We start from the raw sequence: 26,930 nt of genomic DNA on the forward strand, positions 1-26,930 counted from the left end.
CCAGGTCATGAGTGGCCTGAAAGCCAGGTAGAGGTGTTTAGACTTGATATAGTAGGAAATAGGAATCATGAGGGATTTTGATTAAGGAAGTGATATGATGAAAGTTGTATTTAAAGAAGATTAGACTGGCAGTGGTATATGGGATAGAGCAGGAGGCTGTGGGAGAGCCTGGAAGCTGTGGCAGCAATTCAAATGCAAGAGGATGAAGGCCTGGACTCCAATTTTGGCAGTAAGAACAGACTGGAAAAGGAAGGCTTGGAGGAATTTTGATACCTGACTGAATAAATAAGAATCATTTCAAGATTCTGAACTTAAGACACTGAGAGGATAAAGGAAACTGCTGAGAGGCAGGGAAACTGGGTAAGGAAAAAGTTGTTCTGGGTGTGGAAAGGGGTGGCCAGTGGTGAATAAAAAGATGAGCATACTGGATTTGACATGATAGTGAGATATCAAAGTGGAAATGCCCAACAGAAGATTAAAGATATAGAACTGAAGCTGTTCAGTGCTGATGGTCAGGGCACAAGATAAGACATTTGGGAGTCAACAGCACACATGTGATGATTAAAGCCCTGAGAATGGATGACTCCTCCAAAGTATGTAGACATTGAAGATTATATAGTCAGGGCCTTGGAGAGGTTGGGCTTTGCCCACAGTTAGAGGTGGGAGAAGGAACAAAAGTAACAGAGAGAAGCGGATGACAGCACAGACAGATGGAAAGAGAATGAGAACAGTATAATGTCATAGAAATAAAAAGGAACATTTAAAAGAGAGTATAGAGTCAACATCATAAAACAGGCCAAGAAGATTGAAAAAAGGAGTAAAGACAGTGAGATCTCTTAATTAAAAGTCATTGTTAGGAAAAGTGAAGGAAAGTGAAGATGACTGAAGAAGGCAGCTTTGTGATTCAAAGAGCAGGTGAGAAGGGGTACAGTAAATGGAAAGCCTCTTATGAAAAATTTGGTAAGGAAACAGCATAGTAACTAGAGGGATAATCAGGATCACGTGAAGGCTTTTTCTTCCTAATGTTTGGAACAACTTCATTCAAATTTTCCTCCTCACCTTCTACTCAGAATTTCAAAGTCTTACTTTTGAACAAAGTCAGGATTATGACACAAAGCATCCAAAACCAAGTGGAAGAATTTGATCTCTGTGTGTTCTTCTAAGTTAATAGGACAGTATCTTTGTGGACTTTTAAACTATCTTATACTAATATTTTTTTCCTAAATTGAAACTATGGATGTTCTAGCAAGCTCTGAAAAGATAGAGTATGCATGAAAAATTTAAAACATGCAAATATTTTCAGATAATATCATTATTATATCCAGTGGCCTTCTACCCATCTGAGATATTTATTTCCAAGTGGAAGACTCTGAGCTAATATTCTCTTCTTGAAACCATTTAGACTTAAATTCTTTAAATATGATTTTTGTAGTATCTTTATAGTATTATGAAGTGTTTTTTATGTTAAAATTGTTGAGCAATACTTTACCAATTCTCAGAAATCCTGTCTAAAGCAAGTAATAATACCTTTATTCTTCAGACCAAAATGCTTAAAGAAAAAAATGCATTGCTGGTCCTATAAAGTAATTCTTGACATATTCATTTTTTTAGGAGTATATTTACTGACTTCTGGGTAAAGATGGTAGATGGACACGCCATCAACATTTATTTAGTTTCCTCCCCAAACCTCTTTAGAATGACAGTAAAGAGATTTATTTAAAGAGTAGAAACCCCAAAGGACAGAAAGAATAAGAGAGAAAACAACAGCAATGAAAGTTTGGAAGCTGGAAAGCAGATGGATGAGAGGTAACTAATGTAGCTGGTAACTTAAACCAGCAGTGGGGCAAACCAAGAACCATCCAAATGTACAGCAGTCTAAAGAATTTCCAGCATCAGGTACTTTTGAAATAAGGGATAAAGAGGGTGGGTAGAAGAGCTAAAATAAGACCCACTAAAAGACATTTATGAAGCAGTTGGAATCCTCAGACCCCTTCTTCAATTTTGCAAAACCAAACAGTTGCCCCTTGCCCACCCAGGCATAAAATCGGAAGTTTATTCTCTGGGGAAGGTGATAGAGGTGTTTGGATAGTGGGATCCAAAGCATAGTTGAGGCAGGGTTATGGTACTGGAAATGGGGGAATTAAGTGAAACTATGCATACTGAATGTGGAGGCCCTCAGCCCTCTATCGCTATTTGCCTCCCAAAACACTGGTGGCCAACATAGATTGAAGAAACTGACCAAGAGGAATGATTTAAAAATACAGATATTGAGCATTCCCCCCAAAGGCCTGATCATATCATTCTACAATGAAGGCCACAATCACAATCATCCACAAGGTCAGAGCTTTCTAGTCCTTCCCCTTTTAATTATAAGCAGACAACCAAGGACTACCAGCCATCTTTGGCCTTCTGAGGAGAGAGAGGTAGGAGAGGTGGATGGGGGTAAAGGAGGAAACAACAAACAAATAGAAGAAACAAACAGACAGACAAAGAGAAGAAATGTATCTAGAGATATCAATATCCTCTGAGATAAGAGACAATTCTGTAAGCATTAACGAGAGCAGGATGCCATAAAAAGGAACACTCAGAGAACAACAACAAAAGTCTCTTGGAAACAAAATACAATAGCACAAATAAAAACTCAACAGAAGAACAGGATTACGTTGAAGAGTTATCCACGAGAGCAGAACAAAAGCACAAGTATATGGAAAATTGTAGAGAAAAGATTTTTAAAAATAGAGTAACTATATACAGGAGGTCTACTATCTAAATATTAGGAGATCCAGAAAGAAAGGATAGAGAGTTTTGAGGGGACATAATTTTTATCAAGGAAATAATTCAAGAAAATTTCCCAGAACTGAAGGATCACCCAAGTTACCAGATTCAAACTGGCCACTGACTGACAAGCATAAATAATTAATGAAAACAGAACTATATCAAGGCACAACATTATGAAGTTTCAGAAATCTGAGGAAAAAGCTTCCAGACAGGAAAAAACAGATAATATACAAAAACTCAAAATCAGAATGGCTTGGAAATTCTTAACAGCAACACCAGAAGCTAGAACACAAGGAACAATGCCTCAAAATTCTCATGAAAAATAATTGTCCTCCTAGATTGTTATTTCCAGCCAGACTCTCAATCAAATATAAGGGTAAAATAATAATATTTTTAGGGCTTGTATGATTTCAAAAACTCACCTCCCATCACTCCTCTTCTCAGGAAGTTATCAGAGGGTATGCTCCATGGAAATGAGGGAGAAAACCAAGAATAGCAAACAAAAGGTCTAACACAAGACCAGGAGAGGCAAAGAATTCCCCAGAAATTGTTGAAGGTAGATTCCAGGATGAGAGCCAGGCACCAGAGAGCAACAGATTTGGTCAAAGGTGAAAAGCTCCAGGAGAAATTTCTCAGTGAGGACAAAATTATTGCTTCTGAGTATCTTAGAGGAGACTTAGGCCAGCACTGTCATTAGATCTTTCTGTGATGATGGAAATGTTCTATATCTGCACTGTCCAATACAGCAGTCACTAACCAGAGCACTTGAAATGTGACAAGTGTGACTGAGGAACTAAACTTATCATTTCACTTAATTACAATTAATTTAAATTTTAATAGCCACATGTGGTTAGGGGCTACCATTTTGGATAGTGCAGGTTTAGATAATCAGCAGAAAGTTTGGAATTGAATTAGGAATAAGTAGAGAAAAAACTAAGCAAATGAAGAACAATTATTAACTGCAGAGAAAGCAAAATCTTATGCAAGAAAGGAAAAGCAATCATGACTTACTACATAACTCAGCTCTTTATAGAATTATATAGTTATAAGAATATAATGCAAATTATTGACATAACCCAAATTAAATTATATATTGGGGGAGTATTGGGTGGCTTGTTTTATCTTATTTTCATTTACCAAAAAAGTACAAATATTTTCTCCAGATCAATAATTTTACTTCTCTACTGTGTTCTTAATGGCTACATAGTGCCTCACCTTATTGGTCTACCAAAACTTATTGAACCAAACTTTCACTGAGGGATGCTTAGGTTGTTTCCAATTTGGAACAATTACCAATAGGGCTTTAATGAGTAATACCATGGATTACTGCTTTTTAAAATTTAACTGTAATGAGGCAAAGTTTACATACTATTGTACATACTATTGCATCTATTTTAAGTATACATTTCTATGAGCTTTGATAAACCTATATATCCACCACCACAATCAAGATAGAGAACATTTCATCGACTTAAAGTTTCCCTATTCCTCTTTGCACTAAATCCCCATCCAACCCCCACCCCTAGGCAAACATCAGTTTGTTTCCTGTCATTTTAGATTAGTTTTGCTTCTAGAATTTCATGTAAATGAAATCATATAGTATGTACTCTTGTCTGACTTTTTTTTTTAAATTTATTTATTTTATTTATTTATTTTTGGCTGTGTTGGGTCTTCGTTGCTGCGCGCGGGCTTTCTCTAGTTGCGGTGAGCGGGGGCTACTCTTCATTGCAGTGCGCGGGCTTCTCATTGCAGTGGCTTCTCTCATTGCAGAGCACGGGCTCTAGGCGCGTGGGCTTCAGTAGTTGTGGCACGCGGGCTCAGTAGTTGTGACTCACGGGCTCTAGAGCACAGGCTCAGTAGTTGTGGCGCACGGACTTAGTTGCTCCGCGGCATGTGGGATCTTCCTGGACCAGGGCTCGAACCCGTGTCCCCTGCATTGGCAGGCGGATTCTCAACCACTGCGCCACCAGGGAAGCCCTTGTCTGACTTTTTTTGACTTTTAAAAATTCATTCACAGTTTTGCACAGTTTATTCTTTATTATTATTATTGCTAATACTAATTCATTGTTCAAAGATACCACAGTTTGCTGATCCCAGGACCTGTTGATGGGCATTTGGGTTGTTTCCAATAATAGGAGCTATTATGAATATAGCTGCTATGAACACTTCTGTTCAAGTATTTTTGTGATTATATGTTTTCATTTCTCTTGGATAAATAACTAGGAGTGAGATTGCTGTACCATATAGTAAGCATATGTTTAACTTTATAGGAAGTTGATAAAATCTTCTCCAAAGTGGTTGTACCATTTAACATACCCACCAGCAATGTATGAAAATTCCAAAAGATTTACATCCTTGACAACACTTGGTATTGTCGATTTTAATTTTAGTCATTCTAGTGAATGTATGCTAGTATCTCATTTTGGTTTTAATTTTTATTTTCCAGATGACTAATAACATGAAGCATCTTTTCATGTGCTTACTTGGCTATGGGTACATATTTTTTGGTGAAGTGTCTGTTCAAATCTTGGACATTTTTTAAAATGGGATTGTTTTCTTGAGTTGAAAATAACCTGTATAAATATCATCTGTACACATAAAAATTATATATCCTGAATAAAAGTTCTTTGTCAGATGTATGTAATAAGAATATATTCACCCAGTTTTTAGCTTGCCTTTTTATTTTCTTAGCAATATCTTTTTGGAAGAGAAGTTTTAAATTTTGATAAAGTCCAATTTATCAATATTTTTCCTTTTATGGTTAGTATTTTTAGGGAACTGCCTGAAAGCTTTTTGCTGAACATTTTGTTTCCTTCTAGAAGTTTTATAGTTTTAGCGCTTACGTTTAGGTCCTTAATCTGTCTTCAGTTAACCTTGTGTGTGGTATGAGGTAAGGATTAAGGTTCACTTAATATGGATATATGGATATCCAATTGTTCCAGCACCATTTGTCAAAGACTATCTTTTACCTTGGTACCTTCGTAAAAACTCAATTGATTATATATGTGTGGGTATATTTCTGAATTCTGTATTCTGTTCCATTGATTTATATGTCTATCTTTACTACAAGGTCACCCTATCTTGTTTACTGTACTTTTAGTACCTTTACAGTCTTGATATCTGATACAGTAAGTTCTACAACTTTGTTCTTTTTCAAAAGTTCTATGTCTTTTCTAGGTCCTTTGCATTTCCTTTTAAATTTAGAAGCAGCTTATCAATTTCCACAAAAGAGAGGCCTGGGGAGTTTTGACTGGGATTCCACTGAATGTATAGATCAATTTGGAGAGAACTGACATCTTAATCATGTCTTCCAATCCATGAACATGGTAGATCTCTGCATTTATTTTGGTCTTCTTTAATTTATCTCAGCAATGTTTTATAGTTTTAATTGTGTACATTTTGGCAAATGTCTTATTAATTTAGCTTTAAGTATTTCATGAATTTTTATGCCACTGTAAATAGTATTTAAATCTTTCATTTTCCAATTGTTCATTGATAGTATAGAGAAATACAATAGTTTTTTTGTGTATTGACCCTGTATCCTGTGACCTTGCTAATTTCATATATTAATCCTTGTAGTGTCAGGATTTTCTGTGTACACAGTCGTGTCATTTTCAAAGAAATTTAGTTTTACTCCTTCCTTTCCAATCTGTATGCCTTTTATTTTTTATTCTTACTTTAATTCACTGACTAGGACCTCTAGTATAATGTTAAATAGAAGTAGTAAGAGTTGATATCCTATTTTACTCTCTATCTTAGGTACAAAGTGTTTAGTCTTTCACCATTATGTATGATGCTACCTTTAGGTTCTTTGTAAATGTCTTTTTTTAAATTGAAGTATAGTTGATTTATGATACTATATTACTTTCAGGTGTACGGCATAGTGATTCAGTATTTTTACAGATTATACTCCATTAAGTGTTATTACAAGATAATGGCTATAATTCCCTGTGCATATAATATATCCTTGTTGCTTATCTATTTTATACATAGCAGTTCATATCTCTTAATCCCAAATTTGCTCCTCCCCCTTCCCTCTCCCCTTTGGCAACCACTAGTTTGTTTTCTATATCTGTGAGTCTGTTTCTGTTTTGCCTATATATTCATTTCTTTTTTTTTTTTGGATTTCACATATAAGTGATATCATACAGTATTTGTCTTTTTCTAACTTATTTCACTAAGCATAATATTCTCTAGGTACATCCATGTTGCTGCAAATGGTAGAATTTCATTATTTTCTATGGCTGAGTAATATTCCATTATATATATACATATGTATGTATGTATCTCACATCTTCTTTATCCATTCGTCTGTTGATGGGCACTTGGGTTGCTTCCATATCTTGGCAATTGTAAATAATGCTGCTATGAACATTGGAGTGCATGTATCTTTTTGAATGAGTGTTTTTGTCTTTTCTGAACATACACCCAGGAGAAGAATTGCTGGATCATATGATAGTTCTATTTTTAGTTTTTCAAGGAACCTCCATACAGTTTTCCATAATGGCTGCACCAATTTACATTCCCACCAACAGTGTACAAGGGTTCTCTTTTCTCCACATCCTCTCCAACATTTGCTATTTGTAGACTTTTTAATGATAATCATTCTGACAGGTGTAAGGTGATATCTCATTGTTGTTTTGATCTGCATTTTTCTAGTAATTAGCAGTGTTGAGCATCTTTTCATGTGCTTGTTGGCCGTCTGCATACCATCTTTGGGAAAATGTCTATTCAGTTCCTCTGCCCATTTTTTAGGTCAGGTTGTTTGTTTTTTTGATATTGAGTAGTATGTGCTATTTATATATTTTGTATATTAACCCCTTGCTGGTCATATCATTTGCAAACATTTTCTCCCATTCTGTAGGTTGTCTTTTTGTTTTGTCAATGGTTTCCTTTGCTTTGCAAAAGCTTTTAAGTTTAATTAGGTCCCATTTGTTTATTTTTGCTTTTATCTATTTTGCCTGAGGAGACAGATCTGAAAAAAATATTGCTATAATTTATGTCAGAGAGTGTTCTGCCTATGTTCCCTTCTAGGAATTTTATGGTTTCAGGTCTTACATATAGGTCTTTAATCCATTTTGAATTTTTGTATATGGTGTGAGGTAACATTCTCAATGTTTTACATGTAGCTGTCCAGTTTTCCCAGCACTAGCTGTTGAAGAGACTGTCTTTTTAAATTATTTATTTATTTAGTTAGTTATTTGGCTGTACCGGGTCTTAGTTGCAGCACATGGGATCTCCCTTGTGGCATGAGGAATTTTTAGTTGTGGCATGCAGGATCTTTAGTTGCAGCATGTGGGATCTAGTTCCCTGACCAGGGATCGAACCCGGGCCCCCTGCATTGGGAGTGCGGAGTCTTAACCACCAGGGACGTCCCAGAGAGAACGTCTTTTCTCCATTGTATATTCTTGCTTCCTTTGTCATAGATTAATTGACAAAAGGTGCATGGTGTAAATGTCTTTTATAAGGTTGAGGAAGTCCCCTTCCATTCCTTGTCTTCTAGAAGTTTCTTTTTAAAAAATTACAAATAAATGTTGATTTCATCAAACACTTTTTCTGCATCTATAAAGATGATCATGTGGTTTTTCTCCTTTATTCTGTTAATATGGTGAGTTACATTGATTGATTTTAAAATCTTAAACCAATCTTGCATTTGTGGGATAAACCCCATATAGTCATGATGCATTTTTCTTTCTATATATTGCTGAATTTGCTTTGCTAATATTTTGTTAAAGATACTTGCATTTATAGTCAGTCATGAGAGCTATTGGTATTGTTTGATTCCGAGTTTTCTTTTCTTATAATGTATTTGTCTGGTTTTAGAATCAGATAATGCCGGCTTCATAAAATGAGTTGTGAAGTCTTCAATATTTTCTTAAAGAGTTTGTTTAAGATCAGCATTATTTCTTTCTTAATTGTTTGAAAGAATTCACCAGTGAAACCATCTAAACTGGAGTTTCCTTTATGTGAAGGGTTTTAGTTACAAATTCAACTCCTTTATACAATATAAGATTATTAAGTTTATCTATTTCTATATGTGTCAGTTTGGTAATCTGTGTCTTTCAAGGAATGTGACTATTTCATCTAAGTTGTCCAATTTATCAGAATACAGTTTTTACAATATTTCTTTATGTTGCTTTTGATATCTGTGAGATTTGTAGCAATATCGATCTCTCATGCCTGTTATTGGTAATTTGTGTCTTCTCTATTTTTTAATCAGTCTAGCTTATAGGTTTATCAATTTTATTGATAGTTTCAATATTTTCCAAATTTTTATATATTTCCCAGATATATTGTTATTGATTTCTAATACAGGCATACCTCATTTTATTGTGCTTTGCAGATATTACGTTTCTTACAAATTGAAGGTTTGTGGCAATGCTGTGTGGAGCAAGTCTGTCAGAGCCATTTTTCTAACAGCATTTGCTCACTTCATGTCTCTGTGTCACATTTTGATAATTCTCAAAATATTTCAAATTTTTTCATTATTGTCATATTTGTTATGGTGATCTGTTATCAGTGATCTTTTTTTTTTAAATCACTTTTGTTCTTTTTTTTTATAATAATCTTTTATTTATTTATTTTTATATTTATTTTTGGCCGTGTTGGGTCTTCGTTTCTGTGCAAGGGCTTTCTCTAGTTGCTGCAAGCGGGGGCCACTCTTCATCGCGGTGCGCGAGCCTCTTCACTATCGCGGCCTCTCTTGTTGCGAAGTACAGGCTCCAGACGCGCAGGCTCAGTAGTTGTGGCTCACGGGCCTAGCTGCTCCGCGGCATGTGGGATCTTCCCAGACCAGGGCTCGAACCCGTGTCCCCTGCATTAGCAGGCAGATTCCCAACCACTGCGCCACCAGGGAAGCCCTATCAGCGATCTTTTGATTGTTACCATTGTAACTCTTTTGGGGGCACCATGTACTGCACTCATATAAGACAATGAACTTAATCAATAAATGTTTTGTGAGTTCTGACTGCACCACCGCCTGGCTGTTCCCCATCTCTCTCCCTCTCCTCAGGACTCTCTATTCCCTGAACACAACAATATTGAAATTAGGCCAATTAATAACCCTACAGTGGCCTCTAAGTGTTCAAGTGAAAGGAAGAGTTGAATGTCTTTCACTTTAAATCAAAAAGTTTGTTTGTTTTTCTTTTTTAAGATTAAATAAAGGAAGGCATGTCAAAAGCCATACTAGGCCCAAAGCTAGGCCTCTTGTGGCAAACAGTTAGCCAAGCTGTGAGAGCAAAGGAAAAATTTTTGAAGGAAATTAAAAATGCTACTCCAATGAACACATGAATAATAAGAAAGCAAAACAGTCTTGCTGATATAGAGAAAGTTTTAGTGGTCTGGAGAGAAGATCAAACCAGCCACAGCATTGCCTTAAACCAAAGCCTAATCCAGAGCAAGGTCCTAATTCTCTTCAATTTTATGAAGGCTTAGAGAGGTGAAGAAGCTGCAGAAGAAAAGTTTGAGGCTAGCAGAGGTTGGTTCATGACGTTTAAGGAAAGAAGCCATCTTCATAACATGAAAGTGGATAAAGCAGCAAGTTCTGATGTAGAAGCTGCAGCAAGTTATCCAGAAGTTCTAGCTAAGATAATTAATGAAGGTAGCTACACTAAATAACAGATTTTCAGTGTAAATGAAACAGCCTTATATTGGAAGAAGATGCCATCTAGGACTTTCATAGCTACAGAGGAAACACCAATGCCTGACTTCAAAGCTTCAAAGGACAGGCTGACTCTCTTGTTAGGGGCCAATACTGCTGGTGACTTGGAAGTTGAAGCCAGTGTTTACTTACCATTCTGAGAATCCTGGGGCCCTTAAGAATTATTCTAAATCTACTCTGCCTGTGCTCTATAAATGGAATAACAGAGCCTGGATGACAGTATGTCTATTGATAACACTGTTGAGACCTGCTGCTCAGGAAAAAGAAATTCCTTTCAAAATATTATTGCTCATTGACAATGTACCTGGTCACTCAAGAGCTCTGAGGGAGATGTACAATGAGATTAATGTTGTTTTCATGCCTGCTAATACAACATCCATTCTGCAGCCCACGAACCAAGGACTAATTTTGACTTTCAAGTCTTATTATTTAAGAAATAAATTTCACTACAACAAAGGAAGCAAGAAAATATACAATGGAGAAAAGACAGTCTCTTCAATAAGTGGTTCTGGGAAAACTGGACAGCTACATGTAAAAGAATGAAATTAGAACATTCTCTAACACCATCTACAAAAGTAAACTCAAAATGGATTAAAGACCTAAATGTAAGACTGGATACTATAAAACTCCTAGAGGAAAACAAAGACAGAACACTCTTTGACATAAATCACAGCAATAATTTTTTGGATCTGTCTCCTAAAAGTAAAGGAAATAAAAGCAAAAATAAACAAATGAGGGCTAATTAAACTTAAAAGATTTTGCACAGCAAAGGAAACCATCGACAAAATGAAAAGACAACCTACAGAATGGGAGAAAATATTTGCAAATGACATGACCGATAAGGGATTAATATCCAACATATATAAACAGCTTATGTAACTCAACATCAAAAAAACCAAACAACCCGATTAAAAAATGGGCAGAAGAAATAGGCATTTTTCCAAAGAGGAAATGCAGATGACCAACAGGCACATGAAAAGATGCTCATCAGGGAAATGCAAATCAAAACCACAATGAGATATCACCTCAGACCTGTTAGAAGAGACTCCTGGAGAAATTCAATAGTATGTATTTAATGTATTGTTCAATCTATAACATAAGGAAGTGTAATATACGTGCCAATATGAGCAAACAGGACTTGAGTGGGAACAAAGCTGCATTGGACTAAGAAAATGACTACAGATGACAGAGTAATAATTATGACAATGTATTGCTGGGTGTGTAACATTATAGGTGTAATATTTGTAGCAATAATACCACAGAAAAGGGGGAAAGGGAATAGAGCTATATAGGAGTAACACTGCTAAATCTCCCTGGAATTAAACTAGCATAAACCTGAAGCTAATTCTGATGAGTTAAGATGTATATGATAGAGTAACCAATTAAAAAAACAAAAAATTTAGTGAAAAAATGTTTAATTTTAAATGCTTCATTAAAAATATTCACTCAGTACAAAAGAAAGCAGTAAAGGAGACTAGAAGAACAGAAAAGACAAACACATAGAAAATGAAAAGTAAAATGGTAGTCATAAATCCTACTTTATCAAAAATAACATTAGGGACTTCCCTGGCAGTCCAGTGGTTGAGGCTTCACCTTCCAGTGTAGGGGGTGCAGGTTCGATCCCTGGTTGGGGAGCTGGGATCCCGCATGCCTCGCAGCCAAAATACCAAGACGTAAAACAGAAGCAATATTGTAATGAATTCAATAAAGACTTTAAAATAATAATAATAATAACATTAGTGTGAATGGATTAAACAATCCCATCAAAAGGCAGCGATTGTTACTGGAGATAATGAGGGACATTTTATGATGATGAAAGGGCCAATCCATCAAGAAGATAAAATAATTATAAACATATATACACACCTAACAATAGAACACAAAATTACATGAAGCAAAAACTGACAGAAGTGAAGGGAAAAACAGGCAATTCAACAATAACAGTTGAGGACCTCAATACCCCAATTTTAGTAATGAGTAGAACAGCTAGACAGAAGATTAATAAGGAAATAAAAGGACTGAAAAATAGTATAAACTAACTAGACATAACAACATCTATAAAACACTATATTCAATAACAGCAGAATGTACATTCTTCCCAAGTGCATGTGGAACATTCCCCAGCAAAGACCATATGTTAAATCATAAAAACAAATCTCAAATAAATTTAAAAGGATAAAAATAATTAAAAGTATGTTCTCTGACTACAGTGGAATAAAGTTAGAAATCAAGAACAGAATAAAATCGAGGAAACACACAAATACATGAAAATTAAACAACACACTCCTAAATAACCAATGTATCAAAAAAGAAATCGAAAGAGAAGTCAGAAAATCATATGAGATGAATAAAAAAGAAGATACAACAGAACAAAACATAACACTGCTAAAACAGCAGTGCTTAGAGGGAATTTAATAGGTGTAAATGCCTATATTAAGAAAGAAGAAAGATCTCAAAGAACCTAAACTTCCTCCTTAAGACAATGGAAAAGTGCAAACTAAATCTAAAACAAGCAGAAGAAAGGTAATACAGACTGTATTGGAAATTTATGAAATGGAGAATACAAAAAACAATAGAGAAAACTGATGAATCCATAAGCTGGTTCTTTGAAAGATCAACAGAATTGACAAACCTGTAGCCAAGAAAACAAGAGAGAAGACTCAAATTACTAGAATCAGAAATAAAACAGCAGGGCTTCCCTGGTGGCACAGTGGTTAAGAATCCGCCTGCCAATGCAGGGGACACGGGTTTGAGCCCTGGTCCAGGAAGATCCCACATGCCTGGAAGCAACTAAGCCCGTGCACCACAACTACTGAGCCTGTGCTCTAGAGCCCGCGAGCCACAACTACTGAGCCCACGTGCCACAACTACTGAAGCCCGTGTGCCTAGAGCCCCTGCTCCGCAACGAGATGCCACCGCAATGAGAAGCCCACGCACCACAATGAAGAGTAGCCCCCCGCTCGCTGCACCTAGAGAAAGCCCACACGCAGCCAAAAATAAATAAAAATACATAAATTAAAAAAATAAAACAGCAAACATTACTACTGACTTTACAAAAATATAAGAAAGTAGTATAAAGGAGTACTATAACCAGTTATATGTCAATAGAGATAACATAGCTGAAATAATAAATTCCTAGAAAGACACAAACTACTAAAACTGACTCAAGAAGAAATATCAATAGAAAATCTAAATAGATCTATAACAAGTGAAGAGACTGAATTAATAATAAGTTTAAAACTACCCAGAAAGAAAAACCCAGACCCAGCTAACTTATTTTAATTCAAAGAAAAACTAATGCAAACTCTCCACAAACTATAGAAAAGGAGTGAACACTTCCCAACTCATTTTATGAGGCCAATGTTATCCTGATACCAAACCAGACAAAGACATCACAAGAAGAGAAAACTATAGATTAATATCTCTTATATGTGTGGACATAAAAATCCTTAACAAAATTTTAGCAAACTGAATTCAGGAAAAAAAATATATTTTATATATATTATTATAATATATTTTATATTTTTATTATAATATATTATTTATATATAATAAATATATTATTTATAATATTATACTTAATATATTTTATTATAATTATATATATATATATAAAATCTCCCATGACCAAATGGGATTTATCCCAGAAATACAAGCTTGGTTTAATATGTAAAAATCAATTAATGTAATACATCATATCAAAATCACTTGATCATCTTAATAGAAAAAAAGCATTTGACAAAATCCAACAGCCTTTCACGATTAAAAAAAAAAAAACACTGAAGAAACTAGGAATAGAAGGAAACTTATTCAACATGTTAGAGGGCACCTACTGAAAAACCATAGTCAATAACATACTTAATGGTGAAACACTGGATGCTTTCCTCCTAAGATCAGGAACAAGACAAGGCTGTCCACTCTCACCGCTTCTATTCAACATTGTAATGGAAGTTCTAGCCAGGGCAATTACAAAAGGAAAAGAAACAAAATGCATCCATATTGGAAAGGAAGAAGTAAAAGTGTATCTATTTGCAGATGACATGATCTTGTATGTGGAAAATCCTAAAGAATCCACTAAAAAACTATTAGAATTAACAAGTTCAGCAAGTGTATTATCTAGGGTTCTGCAGAGAAACAGAACTAACAGGATGTGTGCAACTAACATTGCTGAAAGAAATTAAAGAAAATCTAAATAAATGGATAAATATCCCATGTTCATGGATCAAAAAGCTTAATATTATTAAGATGTCATTAATCCCCAAACTGATCTTGAGATTCAATGCAATCCCTATGTGAATCCTAGCAGACTTCTTTATAGAAATTGACAAGCTGATTCTCAAATTCATATGAAATTGCAAAGAACTCAGAATAACCAAAACAATCCTGAGAAAAAAGAAGGAAGTAGGAGGACTCATACTTGATTCAAAACTTATTACAAAAAAAAAAAAAAAACTTATTACAAAACAATGGTAATCAAGACAGTGTGGTACTGGCATAAGGATAGACACATAGACTAATGGAATAGAATTGAGAGTCCCGAAATAAAACCATCTGTCTATGGTCAACTGATTTTGACAAGAGCACTAGGACCATTTCAGGGAGAAAGAATAGTCTTTTGAACAAATGGTGTTGGAATATCCACATGCAAAAGCATGCTGTCAGATTCTTACCTCACACCATATACTAAAATTGACTCTCAAACTGTATCAAAGATCTAAATGTAAGAGCTAAAACTATAAAACTCCTAGAAGGAAACAAAGGAGTAAATCTTCATGACCTTGGATTTGGCAGAGGATTCTTGGATATCACATACACACATCGCACAAAGCATAAGCAACAAGAGAAAAAATGGATAATTTGGACTTGATCAAAATTAAAAACCATTTGTGCGTCAAAGGACACCATCACAAAAATGAAAAGACAACTCATAGAATGGGAGAAAATATTTCCAAGTCATACATCTGTTAAGAGACTGTACCCAGGAAATATAAAGAATTTTTACACCTCAACAGTTTTTATTGTTGTTTACAAATAACCTAACTTAAAAATGGGCAAAATATCTGAATAAACATTTCTCCATGAAAGATATATAAATGGACAATAAACAATGATATCACTAGTTGCTACAGATATAGAAATCATAACAACGAGATACCAGTTACTTCATACCTACTAGGATGGCTAGAATCAAAAAGTGACATAAGTCTTGTTGTGGATGTGAAGAAAATTAGAACTTGCATACACTGCAGGGGGAAATATAAAATGGTGCAGCCACTTTAGAAGACAGTTTTGGAGTTCTTCAAATGATTAAACAGAGTTAATAGGACCCAGCAATGCCACTCCTAGGTATATACCCAAGAGAATTAAAAATAGGTGTTCCAAAAAACTTGTACATGAACGTTTTTTCGTTTTGTTGTTGTTGTTGTTGTTGTTGTTGGCATGATGCAGGATCTTAGTTCCCCGACCAGGGATCGAACCTGTGCCCCTTGCAGTGGAAGCAGAGTCTTAACCACTGGACCGCCAGGGAAGTCCCACATGAATGTTTATAGTAGCATTACTCATAATAGCCAAAAGGTGGAAACAACCTAATTGTCCATCACTGATGAATAGATAAACATGTGGTCTACCCATACAATGGAATATTATTCAGCCATAAAAAGGAATGAAGCACCAATACATGCTACCACATGGGGGAAACTTGAAAACATAATGCTAAGTGAAAGAAGCCAGTCACAAAACACAATATATTGTGTGACTTCACTTATATGAAATATTCAGAATAAGAAAATCTATAGAGACAGAAAATAGATTAATGGTTGCTTAAGACTTGGGGGAGAGACGGAAAGAGGAAATAGGGAGGTGATAGTTAAAGGGTATGGGGTTCCTCTCTGGGGTGATGAAAATGTTCTAAGATTGACTGTGATGATAGTTGCACAACTCTTTGAACATACTAAAAACCATTGAATTGTATACTTTAAGTGGGCAATTTGTATGGTATATGAATTATATCTCAATAAAGCTGTTCAAGAAAAAAATGTTGTATAAATAGAATCATACAGTATGTAGTCTTTTGATTCTGGCTTCTTTCACTTAGCATGATGTATTTGCAACTGATCCATGATGTTGCAGGTACCAGTAGTTTGTTCTTTTTTATTTTAAATGTATCCATTCTCCCGTTAAAGAACATCTTGGTTGTTTCCAGTTTTGGGAGATTACAAATAATGTCACTATAAACATTTGCATACATGTTTTTGTGTAAACATAGGTTATCATTGCACTTGGTATAATAGTTGTTTTAAAGTCCTTATCTGCTAATTTTATCATTGCTGGCATTTCTGGGTCTCCTTCTATTGACTAATTTTCCTTGGTTATGGGTCAGTTTTTCTGCTGCTTTACATGTGAATGAATTGTTATCAGATTCTGGACAATAAGAATGTTACTTAGTTGAGTGTTTGGACTTTGTTTTCCTCTAAAAAGTGTTGAATGTTATTTTGGCAGGCAAATAAGCTTGATCCTTTCAAGGCTTGTTTTTAAGCTGTTAGAGTTCGGTTTGGAGGCCTTCACTAAAGGATTGGTTTAGCTTTCATGCTAAGGTGTAACCCTTCTGGAGTCTCTATTGAATGTTCCAGGTGTTCAGCAAGGTCTCTCCACATAACTGATCGTTATGTGAACATCTGTCAGTCTTGTGAGAGTTCTAAGAATCTTTTACAGTTCCCCCAATAGTTTTCTGTGTCCAACCTTGTAGAATTTCAACCCATACCTGAGAAGCAGAATATTCAACAAAAGACTCAAGGGATGCCAGTGATGATCTCTGGAGCTCTTTCTCTCTGTAGATCCCTCCCTTCTGATACTCTGTCCCCAGGCGCTTCAGCTTCCTCAAACTCCAGTCTATTTCTTCAACCCAGCAAGATGCCATGCTCTGCTTGGGTTCCCCCTTCCCGCACCGGTGGTCCAGAAAGGACCCCCTGACGGAAGGTGCAGTTTTAAGGCTCATCTTGTTTTTCTTCTCTCAGGGATCACAGTTTTGCCCTTCCTGTTATCTAATGTATGAAAACAGTTGCTTCATATATTTTACCCAGTTTCCTAATTTTTTATAACAGGAGAGCAAGTCTGTTACATTATTCCTTCATGAATAAAAGTGGAATTTAATCATTCTATAGGATTTTTGCTCTCTTGTGGGATTTTTAACATTCTCTCCTACATGAATGAATGTAACGTTTAATGGACTGAGGATGAGGTTTGGAGCCAGAGAGACCTAGGTTCTCTGATACCGACTCTGATGCTTTCTAGTTGGGCAACCTTGGATATACTACTTAATGTCTATGAACTTCTGTTTCTTCAGCTATAAAATGTTATGCAAAGTTGTTGGGATCAATTGAAGCCATGTGTATATAAAGCCCTTTGTAGGCACTTAATAAATGCTGATTATTATTATTATTTATATAACAGCTACTTGTTCCATTTCTCCTGAGCGATTCTGAATCAGGGATTTGACGTGTTTATCTTTGTGTCTACTACCTTTGTACAGTGAGTCAAGCATGATAGGCTTCAATATAAATTTGCTGACTGAATAAATGTTGATAACTTATGGTTGATTAGAATATTTTAGAATATTATTTTAAACTTTCTTCACAATGAGCTAAGTGTAGACTTGTTTTAATGTCAGACCAGTGCCATTAGCTATAAGGTTTCTGTTTGTTCTGAATTTGGTTATCAAAGCAGGAGGAGCCCTCCATCATACAGGAAGAAGCAAATTTGAGGTGGTGGCTCCACAGAGGATATATATATACTTCTGTTTCTAGCTCTTCTTTATCACTGTCTGAAGGACTGATCTTCTGAAGTCTTAAATCTCAATTTTGAGATCCTAATATAAATACCAAAAGAATTACTCTCCTTACAATGCCTGGGTTTGTTACAAACCATAATCTCATCTGTTTACCAACAGGCAATGTAACTTCAAATGGAAAACTAGCAGCACATATAACAAGTATCAGGAAAAGTTGGCCAACTGTATATAGTTTTATATAATTAAGTAACATTATCATTATATTTTTTCCAATACATAATTGACTAAATCTCAATAAAGTCTTTATTTTTTAAAAAAACTCTAAATAGAGCCTAATATTACACTGGTTTTAGTATAATGATAACATTGTATTATTTCAGATTATTACAGGCATTTTTTTTAAACCAAAAAGAACATTCTCAGTCTTACTCCTTTTTTAAAAAAACAAAACTTACTTCTTTTAATGCTAGGGTTTAATAATAGTAACATCCAAAGTGTTATTACCTAAGATTACTCACTATGCTTTTCTTCTGTTGTAATATATATATATCAATATACTCTTTTTTTCTTTATGTAAATGAAGCATACACAGATCATCAGAGTGGCTCTTCCTACTCACAAAAGAAGGAAATAATTCTCTGATATGTTATAGAGTGATTCATTTAAAAAAAGAGATGACTTATATGACTGATGGAAAAGTCAACCAACTTTCATTCCTCTTTTCATGGTTAACAGAGGATAACAATTATATTCTGTAATGCAGAACAGAAAAATTAATTGAAAAAAATTTCCTATTTGACAAAAAGAAACTTTGTGAAAAGGACTATAGCCCCATGATAAAGAGAGAATGATGTGTGGTTTTTAAGTCTGAATATTTTCTGTAGATAATGTGCTGCTTCCAACGTTTTCAATAATCAACTCTATTTCCAAGAATCTAAGATATTCTTGCCAACACTACATTGTATCAAACAAGGCATATATGCTTCAAGAGATGTAATACTATGAAAATCATCAGACTATACCTCAAAAATGCAAAACTTCAGTTCAGAGTTTAGTGGGAGAAAATAGATTCTGAATGAGAAGGCTCTTGTTTTAATCCACTGACTAGAATACAAAGCAATTCTAAGGAATTGCAGAAAATATATTTCTAGTCCATGCTTAAATGGTACCATTTACTTTGGAACCAATGTACTTTACATTCTAATTTCTCAAAAACAAATCATTTACACTTTAATCAAATGTGTTAGCACAAAAGGTAAGAAATGGCCTTCACACAGGGCAAAAAATGCATATATTGTTATAATATATGTATTATTTTGTGGAATTCATCAAAAAGAAAAAGCAACCCTTTCTGAGGGTACAAAAACTCATAAAAAGCTCAGAAAATTAGAAAATTACAGCCTATGGATCCCCACTTAAAAACTGATAAAAATACGAATTCCCAAAGAGCTGTAATGGCTTAATAAACTAGGACCATCAGTCTCTACAATAGACATGTGCAACATTAGCCCTCCATCTTTTTATAGCTGTCTGGATGTACCAGTAATTACTAATCCTTTAAGGAGCCTGGGTTAACTACCTCTATTAGAAAGAAGTACTTTTCCCTCATTATTTAAACTTAGCATAAAATTTAAATAAGATTCTACAACCAATTCCAGAACATGTGGTTATTGTCACCACATAGGTGAGTTCTTTAAAGAAGCCTGTCCAAGAGTCTCTCTCTAGTGTATACGTCTATTGCTATCCATCCAGCTGACTGAAACAGAGAAAACAGGTCCAACTTCACAGAGTACTGTGAGGTGCCACTGTGTTTGTGTGTCCTTACTACCTAAGGTCTTAAGCTTAAACCACCCCTACAAGGAAGGAAGACCTGTCCTGAAGATGTCGCAGAGGTAGATAAAATAAGGACACATTTGGGACAGGGTTTTTCAGACAGTTCTACATAACCCTGTTTTGTCCTGGGATTCCTTGGTCTCTTTACTTGGGTTCTGTGTCCTATTTTCCAAGTGGAGTTAGGTTTTAAGAGTTCTTATCATCTAAGAAATTTTAAATTTCAAGTTTATCTCCTTTAATTATTTCTGAATCCATTGCCAAACTATGATCTCAGTTTTACATTGTTCTTCAGATCTTAAGGATCACACCAGAAAATGAAGAGTACAAATATTGAATAATTTCAACTACTGGTAGAAATCTTTTATATTTGTCTTTCTGTGACTGAGATAAGAAATAACCTGAAAAAGAAAATTGTATTAAAATATTTTTTTCAATCTTACAATAACCTCACAAGATGATTACGTTAAATTACTTCTTTACTATGGATCACTGGTGAAAAAGCAGTATAAGCTGTTTGATCGAGATTTTGTAAACTTTATATTTTAATAGAAAAATCGTATGATTTAAAAAAGCTTTTAAAAATCTTTGAGTTAAAGTTAATGAAAAGTAGAGATTTCAGCAAAGCCAGGTAGGATACAGGGAAAGATGTGGAAGGTTCAGAATTGGAATTCCAAATCATAGAGACAGAAGTTCTGATGCTACTACACTGTACTTTCCAACTTGCCTGGAACGTCCTCTGCCTTAATCTCTGCCAATCAAACTGATGCATCCATAATATCAACTCAATGAAACCTTCCTACACAGTGCCAGTTTACCTTTATTTCTGTATCCTAAGAGCACAGGCTTTGGAGTCCAACTGCCTTGATTTGAATTCTGGCCCTGCTACTTATTCACTGTATCTGTAGCCTTGGGCTAATTTCTCTAAGTCTCAGTTTTCTCCTTTGTAAAATCAGGATAATAATAGAATCTACCTCATAAAATAGCTGGGAAGATTTAAAGTGATAATACATGTGAAGCCCTGAGTATCATGCTCAGTATTGTTAGTTAATATTATTTCTATCATTCATATACTCTCTAGTATTATTTTTCTTTATATCACGTAGATATTGTCTCTTCAGCTAGAGTTCTCAAATGTAGAAACTATATTTTATATGTCTTAATTTTCCTCACAGTGCTTAGTAGGGCATTATGCTCTTAATAGGAATTCAAAATATAACCCAGGGAATCTTAGCATGGAAGGGACCTCAGAGGTCAGTCTAGTTCAACCTTCCCCCTAAATCATGATTTTCTCTTGCAACACCCTAGAGACAATCATCTATACTCTATCTTGAACATAGTATATACCTGTACTTGAACACAGCTGTCGACAAAGCATTCACCCTTCTCAAGACAATCAGTTTTATCAAGTAGTTGTCATTTTTAGAAAATCCATCCTGAGGAGGTAGAGAAGCTGGAAGCTTCTGGAAAATGATAATACTCATTTGAGAGCTATACAAATTTTCAGGCTCTGTAAATTTCACTCCTGATACTATACCCTTAGAAAATAAGGGAAAATTCTGCCATACATACAAAGGTATTTATTACAACACCATTTATAATAGTAAAATCAGGAATTAACTTAAATGTTTAATGTAGGAAAATGGTATAATACCTAAATGGAAAAAAAAGTTCATTAAAATTAAAAATATGAAGAGTAAGGTGGGACATAGTTATAAAATTAATATTAAGTATAAAATTATCAATAAAACAAATTTATATTTATACCATGATTAAAATCATGTATAAATATGTATATCTGTGGAAAATGACTAGATGGGATGGAACATATACAAATGAAAACAGGGACTTCCCTGGCAGTCTAGCGGTTAAGACTCTGTGCTTCCACTGCAGGCGGCACAGATTTGATCCCTGGTTGGGGAACTAAGATCCCACATGCTGTGGTGTGGCCAAAAAAAAAAAAAGGAAAGAAAACAGTACTGATGGGATGGGATGGTAGGACAGCTGGAAGATTTGCACTGCTTTTTAAATTACTTTAATATCATTATGCTATTGCTTTAAAATTTTTTAAGAGAAAGTTCTTCCTTCTCTTGAGCCAAAATCAACCTCTGCACACCTCACCCAGCCAATGTAATTTTCATTTTCTGGCTCTCATTCTGACCTTTGAAATTACACAAAATAAATCAACTTGAAATATTTGAAAATGATCATCATAGTTTTAGTACCTTCACTCTCTGGCACTCTGGAAGACAAATTAGAGGGGCAATGCTGACATCAGGGAGACCCAGTTAGGAGGCTCAGCTGTCCTTCACCAAGAAAGCAATGATGACAGCCTGAATCAGTACAATGGCAATAGGGCCAGACTGGAGAAGTATTTCAGATACAAAACAGACGGAAATGGTAACCAAAAGGCTGTGAAAAGTGAGAAGAAAATAGGAATTGAACATATTCCTGGTAAGGCTGCTTGGTAAAGTTTTAATGAAATACAAAGATAAGGAACCTGGGAGGAAGAAGAACATGTTTGGTAAGAAGTTGAAATTCCATTTGATACTGAATTAGAGGTACTCGTAGAATATATATGTCTATATATTGATGGAGAGATCAGTTTGGAATAAGGGAGACAAAACCAAACCAGAGAAATAGAGGAAGGCAAAGATAAAAACAAAACATGAGCAAAATAGAAAAACAAAGCAACAGAAGAGATCAGCACAACTAAAAGATGACTTTGAAAAGAGTAATAAAAAATACTTGGACTTCCCTGGTGGTGCAGTGGTTAAGAATCCGCCTGCCAATGCAGAGGACACGGGTTTGAGCCCTGGGCCGGGAAGATCCCACATGCCACAGAGCAACTAAGCCCGTGCACCACAACTACTGAGCCTGCGCTCTGGAGCCAACGAGCCACAACTACTGAGCCCATGTGCCACAACTACTAAAGCCCGTGCGCCTAGAGCCCGTGCTCCGCAACAAGAGAAGCCACCGCAATGAGAAGCCCGCGCACCGCAATAAAGAGTAGCCCCTGCTCGCCGCAATTAGAGAAAGCCCGCGCACAGCAACGAAGACCCAACGCAGCCAAAAATAAAAAATAAATAAAATAAAATAAATTTATTAAAAAAAAATACTGATTTGGGGCCAATCTAACCAAGAAAAACAAATGGGGCACAAATAAATACCAGATATAAAAACAGGGACATAACTACAGAAGCAGAAGCAATTTTTAAAATTATGAGACCTCCATGAATAACGTCATACGAAAATATATAAATACTTGAAGATAGGGGAGAGAAAGGTCAGTTATTTATATTTTTGGTATGATGTTATTCATGGAGGTATCTTACAATTTTAAAAATCACTTCTGTTTCTGCAGCTATTTCTCCTTGTTAGAGAAAAACATAGAGTACATCTCTGTAAACTTTAGAGCGGATAAAATTTTTTAAATAAAAACTGCCGAAGATAGCCAAAAAGATTGATAAGTTGAACTATATTAAAATTAATATTCTGTTCATCACAATACACCGTTAAGAGAGTAAAAAGGCAAGTTAGAAAGTTGAAGAGATATTCACAATACATGTACCTGACAAAGGACTTATATGTGGAATATATATTCAGAACTCCTACAAATCCATAAGAATGAAAGACAAACCCAATAGAACCCAATAGAAAAATGACAAATGACTTGAAAAGACATTTCACAAAAGAGGACATCCAACATGGCCAATAAACATGTGAAAAGGTGCTCATCTTCATTAGTCATCAGGAAACTGCAAATTAAAACCACAATGACCTACCACTACACACCCACCAGAATGGCTAAAATTAAAAAGATGGAAAATGCCAACAGTTGGTGAGGATGTGGAGCAACCAAAACTTGCTGATGGAAGTGTAAATTGGCACAAGCACTTTGGAAATTGTTTTGTAGTATCTATTAAAGCTAAATGTACTCATATCCTGTGACCCAGCAATTCTACTCCTAGTAAATCTATTCCCGCCAGAAATGTGTATATATTTCACTAAAAAACATGTTCGGAATGTTCAAAGCAGTGAAAAAATGTTTCATGCTCCATGATTCCACATCTATAAAATAAAAAACAAGAGAAACTAATCTATGCTAATAGAAGCCAGGATAGAGATACTCCTGTTGAGTAGAACAGTGACTGCAAAGTAAGACTGAGTTTTCTCAAGGTGCTGGTAGTATTTTGTTTCTTGATCTGGGTGCTGATTTCACATGTGTATTCAGTAGGGCTGGAATGGGGTGAGGCAAACAAGATACCTAGGAAGTAATATTTAAGGTGGTACTCACTCTTACCTTGTTTGCCTCACTCTCATCCCAGCCCTGGTGTTCAGTTTGTGAATTGAGCTGTATCACTATGATATATGTATTTTTCTGTATGTATATTACACTTGGATTTTAAAATGTAAAAGGGGTCTGGTCTACCTTACCTACCCCACAAATAAAAATAAACTCCAAGTGGAATAAAAATGTAAAAAGAAAAACCTTAAAATTTTTATAACAAAATAGAGGAGAATATTAAAAATGAACTCAGATAAGGAAGAATTTCTTAATATCCAAAAGCACATATTAGAGGAAAAGAGTTGACTACATTAAAATTAAGAACTTCTCTTTAGCAAAAAACATCTTAAAGAAAGTGAAGAGACAAGCCACAAACCTGAAAAAAAATTGCAACATAAATAATGAAAAATAATTATTATTCAGAACATATTTTTAAATCAATGAGGAAAGGATAAATAATCCAATAGAAAAATGCATGAAAGACTTGAACAGTTACTTTATACATAAGAAAACCAGAACAGCCAACATACATGAAAAGATGCTTAAACTCACTAATAATCAGGGAAATGCAAATCAAAATCAAATCATGAAGCATTACCATTTACATCCAGGAGTTAGGCAGAAAACATAAACTTGGGTAAAATTAAGTATTGACAAGGGGACTTCCCTGGTGGCGCAGTGGTTAAGAATCTGCCTGACAATGCAGGGCACACGGGTTCAAGCCCTCGTCCGGGAAGATCCCACATGCCGCGGAGCAACTAAGCCCATGCGCCACAACTACTAAGCCCGAGCTCTAGAGCTTGCAAGCCACAACTACTGAACCCACGTGTCTATAGCCTGTGCTCCACAACAAAAGAAGCCACCGCAATGAGAAGCCCGCGCACCAGCAAAGAGTAGCCCCGCTCTCTGCAACTAGAGAAAGCCCGCGCGCAGCAACGAAGACCCAATGCAGCCGTAAATAAATAAATAAATACAATTTAAAGTATTACTTAAAAAAAAAAAAGTATTGACAGCAATGTAGAGCACTCCCTCCACTGTTGGTGGAGCATAAATTGGTACAACCATTTTGGAGAACAGTTTTTCATTACCTAATAAAGTTGAAAATGTGCAAGCCCTAGGACTCTTTGGTATATTCCCTGGAGACACTCTTGCATATGTGTACGAGGAGGTGTATACATGAATGTTTATAACAATTGCAGAGGAAGAAAGACTGTCTGTCAAGAGTAGAATAATCTACAGCAGTGAAAATGAATGCACTCTGACTTAGGTTTATCCATAACACTTTTCTACCCCAGTAATCAAGAACTTACTTATACTTGCAGTGAGTATGAATAAACACCTATAATATTTTTAAATATGTTTAACATGCTCTTATAAGTTATAGAAAATCCCAAATTTCCTAAATTCATCGGTACCTTTTATAAAAAAGAAGTATATTAGAAAGTCTTTTTTTCTCCTAGCCATGGACCACTTCATCTAACAGAGTATATTTCCTTCTTGAAGATAGTGCTTTTTTAGAATAAAGACTCGAGGTTAGGGGCTAGTTTTGTTTCAGTTTTTACACCCGGCACACTCCATTGGATCCTGTTACTATGATATGACCTGTGTATGAACTGAAAAATGTCAACTGGGTTTAACTGAAGCAATGGAGGGTCGCTACAGCTTTGCCTTACGTGATTGTTGCATTCCTCTTCCTCTTCATCACAGTCTAGACCCTGATGGGCGATCTCTGTAGTGCTGCTCTCCTGCAAGAGATTGTTCTCCAAATCAGACACTCTGGTGGCCTCGGTTGTGACTTTTACTTTCATGCTATGAAAGCCAGTGGAGACCAATCCCACTTGCACGTTTACAGGCTTCCCGTCGAACAGCAGGAAGTGTGAGTTTACCCCTTCTTTAAAACCAGGGGGATGGTAATCATGTGGGGTCACTGCAAAATGAAAAGGGCAGAAAACCAAGAAAACTGTTGAGTTTCAGGAGAACAAGGCAGCGTAATCTTTCATGTGTAACAACAGACATCTCTTTCAAATGCTTGCCAAAATCCTTCTATTTATCCAAAATATTTACTTCAGCACTGAAGAAGGAATTTGACTAGAGGTCTCCACCTACCTGCATTATAGTAGTGGAGTTTCATAGTAAGTATAACATCATTAGGAAGGGGTCCAAGGTTCTGCATCAGTATATACAATTTACGCATCAGTAGAGCACTGGCTTTCTTAATATCTTCACTGTTTGTCCCACTTTCGAAGGCTGTGCTACTGCTATAACCACATAGAAAAACAGCATACTTTTCAATCACATATAATATTGAAAATCTATTTTAAAAAGAACAAAACTTTTTACTGTATGATCAGATAAATATAAACTAAACTCAGGACACTCTTGAGACTATTTTAGAATATAAATTAGACGAGTTATTGTACTTTTTGCAATGTATATACAAAGGATTTCTTAAGTAGCAAGTTCCCTTAAGACATTTTAAATGTGACCTGATTTTTTAAAAATCTAATTTACAAATAACTGCATACTATAATAGTGAGCACAATGGACTTGACATTTAATATTGGCTCTGCTGCTAACTGGCTGAATGA

At 35.4% G+C, this 26,930-nt stretch overlaps 1 protein-coding gene across 2 annotated transcripts in view; it reads right to left on the reverse strand.

Moving 5' to 3' along the window:
* The window catches only part of HORMAD2 (HORMA domain containing 2), a 74,422-nt gene that overhangs the window by 22,629 nt on the left and 24,863 nt on the right, over window positions 1-26,930 (reverse strand). Inside the window, exons 9-10 of one of the 2 annotated variants that reach the window (XM_036823478.1) lie at window positions 26,449-26,600; window positions 26,016-26,269 (exon numbers count right to left, since the gene is read on the reverse strand). In XM_036823478.1, the coding sequence (XP_036679373.1) occupies window positions 26,016-26,269; window positions 26,449-26,600 (406 nt within the window). The remainder of the gene's footprint in view (window positions 1-26,015; window positions 26,270-26,448; window positions 26,601-26,930) is intronic. The other variant, XM_036823479.1, reaches the window with a different exon arrangement.

This window comes from Balaenoptera musculus, chromosome 14 (assembly GCF_009873245.2).
Source record: "Balaenoptera musculus isolate JJ_BM4_2016_0621 chromosome 14, mBalMus1.pri.v3, whole genome shotgun sequence".
Lineage (NCBI taxonomy): Eukaryota > Metazoa > Chordata > Mammalia > Artiodactyla > Balaenopteridae > Balaenoptera > Balaenoptera musculus.